Source organism: Rutidosis leptorrhynchoides, chromosome 6 (assembly GCF_046630445.1).
Source record: "Rutidosis leptorrhynchoides isolate AG116_Rl617_1_P2 chromosome 6, CSIRO_AGI_Rlap_v1, whole genome shotgun sequence".
In the NCBI taxonomy this organism is placed as follows: Eukaryota; Viridiplantae; Streptophyta; class Magnoliopsida; order Asterales; family Asteraceae; genus Rutidosis; species Rutidosis leptorrhynchoides.
The window spans coordinates 15576386-15583622 of record NC_092338.1 but is presented as its reverse complement, the minus strand read 5'-3'; the positions used below and the strand labels follow the sequence as shown (position 1 = coordinate 15583622).

Below are 7237 nucleotides of genomic sequence, written 5' to 3'. Positions count from 1 at the left end.
CAACCTTCATGTGGTTTGGGTTAAGAGGTTAACCTTATCGATATTGTTGATTGTATTTATTGTGTACGCGTATATACTTATTGTTGTGTTGTAGCTAATCTTGTGACGTTAGCTTGGCGATTACGTAGCGTGTAGCTACTTCGTGTATCGTGCTCTTTTGTAGTTTGTGTACCATGCGGATACGGTATGTGTTATTTTGATGCTTGGGGATGCGTAGCCATTTTATGCATATGTATGTGTATAGTATCTTTACATTCACTAAGCATTAGCTTACCCTCTCGTTGTTGATATTTTTATAGGTTCGTGCGTTGGCGGCTCGGGTAAGCGTGGGGATTAAAGACCTTGGCTAGTTGCTTTAGAAGATCTTGCTTTTGTACTCGATTAGGATTTGGGCAGTGTAGTCCCAAATCACCCTGGCTGGTTTTGTGTAAACGTAACTAGTCGGGTCATAATGATTATAACCGGTATATGATTTAATTAACGTATCATTGTATTAAGGAGTTTAAATTATTAATGTATGTTTTACGTTCGATGAACTTACGTCGATAACAAAAATATTTTGAAAATTGTGTAATGGGACCTAAACGTTATTTAATGTATATTAAAAAGGAAAAAATTTTATGGACCGGTTTAATACGGGTTGGGTTGTTTCATCGAAAATATGCAGGTGAGTTCCATACTTTCATATACTTTACGAGCTTATTCGATTTGTGTAATTAGTCAAATAGTAATGCTTCGTTAATTTATCAAATGTGAATAACAAAATGAAGTATCATTAAATTTTTAACGAACTTCAAACTTGATGGTAACCATACTCCTCTTTTTATTAACATTTGGTAAAACAATCCTTCAAAGGTCAAAATAGAAATAGGTTTTTTTTTTTTATAGGAAATTGAGGTAAAAATGTTACCTTTTAATGGAATTTGCCCTCTACTAAAAGTAAGGCGATTCTACATTGATGGTCATGGGGTCCTTTGACCCTACTATTTTTTAAGTACAAGATATCACTCAAATTGTGTAGTTCCCTTTGAATTTTGATACTAGATTCGTCACTAACTAAAAGTGACTTGTTTCAACCCAAACCCACTTAGAACCATTACCCAACGCCCCAACCTACTTACTACACTTTCTAGTTCAAATCCCAACCTTATGCTAAGAACTTTTTAGCAGCGCGGTATTAATAATGGAATTTTTCCAAGGTTTAACCATAAGAAAATTAACAAAAGTTCTCACTCCATATATGGACCGCATAAGTTCATATTTTCATTAGAAGCTTAACTATAGACAATGCCATAGAAGAATCCCAAGAATTACCTTGTTGTGACTGATTTCTACAACCGTGGTAAAATAATAATAAAAATGTATATCAAACTGGCAATTCATGTTATATGATTATCATAATTCATATAACTGATTAAATCAATTCACTTGAAATAATGGATATGTGATATAATTATAACTGTTTATATTGATTATTTTCATTTCTTTTCTTTTACGTTTGTCAACTCGAAAATACACGTATCCGGAAAGTGATATTTCCACTCCGTTTTTTTGATAGATCCACCACAATTTCATGTTAGAATAGAACTCTAGAATGGATTTAAACCAACAATGTTAAACTTAAATAAATCAATGTAAGTGCATTCATTCATTTCATCACAAACTTCCACTTGTTCATTGAGTTCCTTAAATCACATTTAGTATTATTTTTAAGCCTTGCATTTATAAACTATATATATATATATATATATATATATATATATATATATATATATATATATATATATATATATATATATATATATATATATATATATATATATATATATATATTGATATTGAATTTTTTTAATAAAAAATGCATCTTTTGAACATAAACACCTATAACATTCATTTAAAATTCTAGAATATGCATTATAAAACCATTTAGATAAATGTTTTACATATATCTGTAGAAAAAAATATTTCCATCACAAGAGGGTCCAAGTTAAAAGTACACTTGCATAAAAAAAGGAAAATTAGAATAGACATAACCCAAGTAGCAAGAAAACTTTATGAAAAACCAATCTGCTACCAGCCATGTGCTCAAAAGCACAACAATCATATATCAAATAATATAATGTTTAAAAAGTTAATTTAAGTGTACAAAAAGAAACGTGCTTGATAATTCTTATCTATTTACACACCTTACTTTAATATGCATCACTTGTTTGATCTAAAGTTCTTTATTTCCAGCTCTAAAGCTCTTTAACCATCACCAAATCCAGGCTACATTGTATGTTTTTAATATTTAATCAATATTTAATTAATAATTATTATGATTATTAATATCATAACTTTCCACATGTAATTCTTAAAAGTTGAACTTAATACTCATAAAATCACAAGTTCTATTAATTAATGAAGTTTTTATGTTTTGTAGCTTATGGTTTCATCTAGTTACTGGATCCTTGTAATCATATTAAGTAAAAAAACTTGCTGAATTTTTTGATTAAAGTAGAATGCATACATGTGGACCATGTAGTATTGTTCTTGTACTACAAGCATATGGGGCATCTTTCTTTCTTACTTTTTTTCTGATATAACTAAAATAGCCTGATCAAAATATATCAATTATAGAGATGGGTATCACTGGAGAACTAGTGAGAAATGTGTTTTCGAAAAATCGATCTTTTGGAACAACCCATGATACCAATGTGTGTGTTTAATCATATGATCAGTTAATGTAATGTATAATCTCAATTTCTTAATGATGTTTTCTTTGAATCAGGTAATGAGAAACAATACAATTGAAAGAAAGAGATGGGCTTCAGTAAGATCATATCTTTGTGGTGATGAATTCAATTCTGTTTTAGCAGAAGATGATTTCGGGTCCAGAAGAAGCTCGAAAGCTGCCATCAGTTCTGTTTTTCAAGAAAATTATTCGGGGTCTGTTAGAACATCAAAAGCTACAATTTTTAGTTCAAGAATCAATGAGGACTCGATGTCTATCAAGGGATCTGAGGCCACTGTCACACAGCCTGTTTCAGAAAGTTCGATTGAAACACTAGAGACCGTTGATAAGACTAATTTGCTATCCGAGTATGATGCTGCAGTTGTCATTCAATCAGCATTTAGAAATTTTATGGTGATGTCACAAACCAATCTGTACATTTTCTTGATCATTTATTCATTTATGTATACTTCTTATAATTTTTGGAAATTAACAGGCTAGGCGACGAATTGAAAGACTTGAACGTGTGGATGTTGGTGATCGTGATCTAGAATCAATTGCAACATCAGTTGAAGTCCAAACAGGAAACTCGGTGGTCGAAGGTAAACAGGATTATGAAAGTTTCACTCACTGTATGCATCGTCAAAAGGCCAACAAAACACAGTCGATGAAACTAAAGGTACGAATAAAATTATATATATCACATTATGTCCCTATCTAGTTGACTACTATGAGACTACAAGTATTAATTCAGAGTTGGTTACATAGGCAGATTGGATAATGGGTCAAAATGAAATTAGGTAAAAGAGGCCACCTTTAAGTACTTGCCAAAATTGGTCGGGTCAGGTTGATTTCGGCCTACAAACCTTTAATAGTCCTAATTTTGTCTTTAGAGATGAATGCATTAGTTATGATTATAAAGCTATGTGACAACAATTATAAGTTAGATTCTTGTATCAATAATATAGTTTGGGCAACTTTAAACCAGGTTGAGATAATGACCCAATTGATATCAACTCTTCATATGTCATTGGGTTGAAATTGCTACTTCTAGCTAATACGCAAAAACACTTAACATATTTTAGCAGGAAGATTGGGATGATAGCACTGTGAGTAGCAACATATCTAAATTGAGGATCCAAAATCGACTAGAGGCATCAACTAGACGCCAAAGGGCACTCGCGTATGCGTTCTCACAACAAGTAACATGTGACTCTTGACTATTACTTAACTTGCATACAGTTTTTTTTTTTTTTTTTTTTTTTTTTTTTTTTTTTTTTTTTTTTTTTTTGATAAATAAACTAGGTTAGTGTTTGAACAAATCAAATATAACAATGGATCTTTTTTTGTATATAGTTGAGGATTTGTTCAAAGAAAAAACAAAATATGAGACCCGGGAAAGGGTCAGAAGCAAACATGAGTTGGAGTTGGTTAGAGAGATGGATGGCGACGCGACAACATGATACTTCTTTTAGAGATATTAGCAAACAAATTGAACAACTAAGTTTGAATCAAAAACAGATTGTAAAAAGTAAAGTTATATCAGATTTATCAGTGGAAGAAAAGGAAAGTTGTGGATCAAATGATGTCTCTATGCACTTTGATAACGTTTCTTTGAGCTCAAAAACAGGACGAAAAACTTGCTATAAACCTGTTCGAAACAGACTCAATACTGCAAATGTTTTGAGGCGAAAAACATCACCTGCGTTCACCAAGGAGTATTCTATGGTAATCACAATTGATCATCCAAGTTTCTTGTACCATTTTATCATATATAATCATTATAATTATTAATCGTTCATAACTTTATGCATAGGTGAAAAAGCAAGGAGGTGAAAGAGAAATCAGATGTGAAGATCAGCAATAACTACTACTGTTAATTTTGATTTTATTGATATGTGTCATTTGTCTAAAGTCAATAAAGATATGGTAAAACTGTGAAAAAGTTGAAAATTAAACTAGTTTGGGTTTCAAATTATATCTTAACTAGTTTTATGAGCCCGTGCGTTGCACGGAAGTTGTAAGTTAAAATGTAAATATCACGTTTTAAACTTGTGCGTTGCAGAACTGTTAATGAGCAGAAAAAAATGTACATATTATAGTATTGAATGATTAGCGTATTTATAAATCGTTGACTTAATTTTAAAAAACATAAGAATTAACATCCAACATATTATATATTATATATTATATATATTATAGATATAGATGTATAGATAAATGTATAGATAGATAGTTTTATGAGCCCGTTAAATATATAGATATTTTGCTTATTTAAATCTATGAAACAAATTAGATAATACTTCGTAAGTTGTTTTAAATGAAAATTTAGATATTTTTCTTAATAAAATTATATCATTAAATTGATTATTAATAATACTCCGTAATAGATTAAAATTCTATTATTAAACAATAGAATAATCAAATGGCAAATTCTATTTTTTAATCCTTATCCTTATTTAATTTTAAATTTATTAAACAAACTTAATAATCATCCGTAAGTTGTTTATGGATTATTAATAATACTCCGTAATAGATTAAAATTCGATTATCAAATAATCAAATGGCAAATTCTATTATTTAATCCTTATCCTTATTTAATTTTAAATTTATTAAACAAACTTAATAATAATTCGTAAGTTGTTTTATATGGAAACGATATTGGGAAAATTCCACAAATCAAATTTATATTTATATTAATATTAGATTATGAAACGTAATATTTATATTTAATCTTTTATATATAATCTTTGAATATCTTTGAATTCCATGATAAATTTGGTAACTAAATTTCAACCTATATATAAAAATTTATTTGAGAAATTTTATTTATTTCAGTTTAATTAAGAAAATGACACGTGTGCAAATTTAATTCAGTTTAATTGATAAATTGACACGCGTGCAAATTTAAATCAGATTAATTGAGAAATTGACACGTAGGATTATTGGCACGCGCTTTATAATAATGTATAGATAGATAGATAGATGGATTTGAAATGGTGATATATTTAATTAGTTAACATTATATATTCATGTTTAGGGTCATACTCGAGAGGGAATCACTTTTCTGAGGGAAAGTAAATTTTTTTTTTAAATTTTGGTTTTTTCGAATTTTTTTTTTCAGTCATCAAAATTAGGTAAAAATATGAACATTTAAAAAAGACACTTTGTGACGAATATTATTATTTTGGCGGTAAAACGCTCGAAGAAAAAAATGAAAACATTCAATGCATTGAATGTTTAGATTCTGAGTTTATTTGCATCGTTTTGTTTTCATCTTGTGTGAAGTGTTTTTTCCGAAATTTAGCCCGATTTAGAGTTTAGGGTTTAGCGTTTAGTGTTTAGTGTTTTGGGTTTAGTCCCTAAACCCAAAACCCTAAACCCTAAACCTTAAACTCTAAATCGTTCGTGTTAAAATATTCAATCTAAACCCTAATTTCTAAACCCTAAACCCTAATATCTAAACCCAAAACCCTAATTTCTAAACCCTTATAGCTAAACCCTAAATTTTTAACCCCCTAATTTCTAAACTCTAATTTCTAACCCCTTAAAAAAACTCAGAATCAAAACATTCAATGCATTGAATGTTTTCATTTTTTTCTTCGAGCGTTTTGCCGCCAAAATAATAGCATTCATCACAAAGTGTCTTTTTTAAATGTTCATATTTTCATGTGATCTTGATTTCTAAAAAAAAAAATTCGAAAAAAACGAAAAAAAAATTACTTCCCCCAACTTCCTCCAAAAAAAGTGCTTCTCTCTTGATTAAATCTTTTCATGTTTAAATGAAACTATATATACTAAGATGCATTTAGACAACCATTCAGGCTTGCTTGAGTGGCCACCGAGTTGCCCAATGAAGCACACCACTCGGGTTCAATTCTTGGCTATGCCAAATTGTTCAAAAAGGGAGTGTGACTAGAGGGTACGCATAATGTGCAATTCACCCGGTACCAGGTCTCGCGCTCGGGGGACTTGATTACCCGAGGTTTTACCTTTTATGGGGGAGCCAATGTGCTCGTTCATAGGAGGGTTTCCTCGCTTACCCAAGATGCATTTAGATTAAGACATGAGTGAGTAGAGGACCCATTTTGACACGTTCAGTTGACTTCAAATACGATCACAGATTTTATTCACCTAAGTTAAAGGTTAGAGCTTTAAAATAGAAAGTACCAAATATGTCATAGAATCGAAAAGATGACAATTTCTATTTGTTTGGTTTGGTATACATGATTTGCATAAGTCGTAAACAATTCAAATTCAAAATGTATGCTGCACCATATGTTTTGTGTGACCTTCATACCTGCTCATGCAAATATGACCTCAAATGTAACTATGTAAGCTTAGGTATGCTCTTGTTCGATTTTTCTGTTATATTCAAATTTGAATTTCGTTTCCATAGTTCTAGAAATGAACCTTTTACTAATCTATCAAGTTTTTCATAATAAACAAAATTGTCACCTGTAACAAACTTTCAGACATGATCTTTAAATTTGGAAAAAAGTAAAGTTAAAACTTTCAACTTTC

At 30.1% G+C, this 7237-nt stretch overlaps 1 protein-coding gene across 1 annotated transcript; it reads left to right on the top strand.

Moving 5' to 3' along the window:
* Positions 1-2621: 2621 nt before the first annotated feature.
* LOC139856108 (protein IQ-DOMAIN 33-like) lies at positions 2622-4710 on the top strand. The gene is made up of 6 exons (XM_071845342.1): positions 2622-2696; positions 2771-3127; positions 3210-3392; positions 3799-3915; positions 4070-4441; positions 4530-4710. The coding sequence occupies exons 1-6, from the start codon at positions 2622-2624 to the stop codon at positions 4578-4580; spliced, it is 1155 nt and encodes a 384-aa protein (XP_071701443.1). The 3' UTR covers positions 4581-4710.
* The last annotated feature ends 2527 nt before the right edge of the window (positions 4711-7237 follow it).

Coding starts and splice junctions, on each gene's coding strand:
- LOC139856108 (XM_071845342.1), top strand. CDS start 2,622: ATGGGTATCACTGGAGAACTAGTGAGAAATGTGTTTTCGAAAAATCGA. Junction 3,128..3,209: donor CAGCATTTAGAAATTTTATG/GTGATGTCACAA, acceptor GGAAATTAACAG/GCTAGGCGACGAATTGAAAG. Junction 4,442..4,529: donor TCACCAAGGAGTATTCTATG/GTAATCACAATT, acceptor CTTTATGCATAG/GTGAAAAAGCAAGGAGGTGA.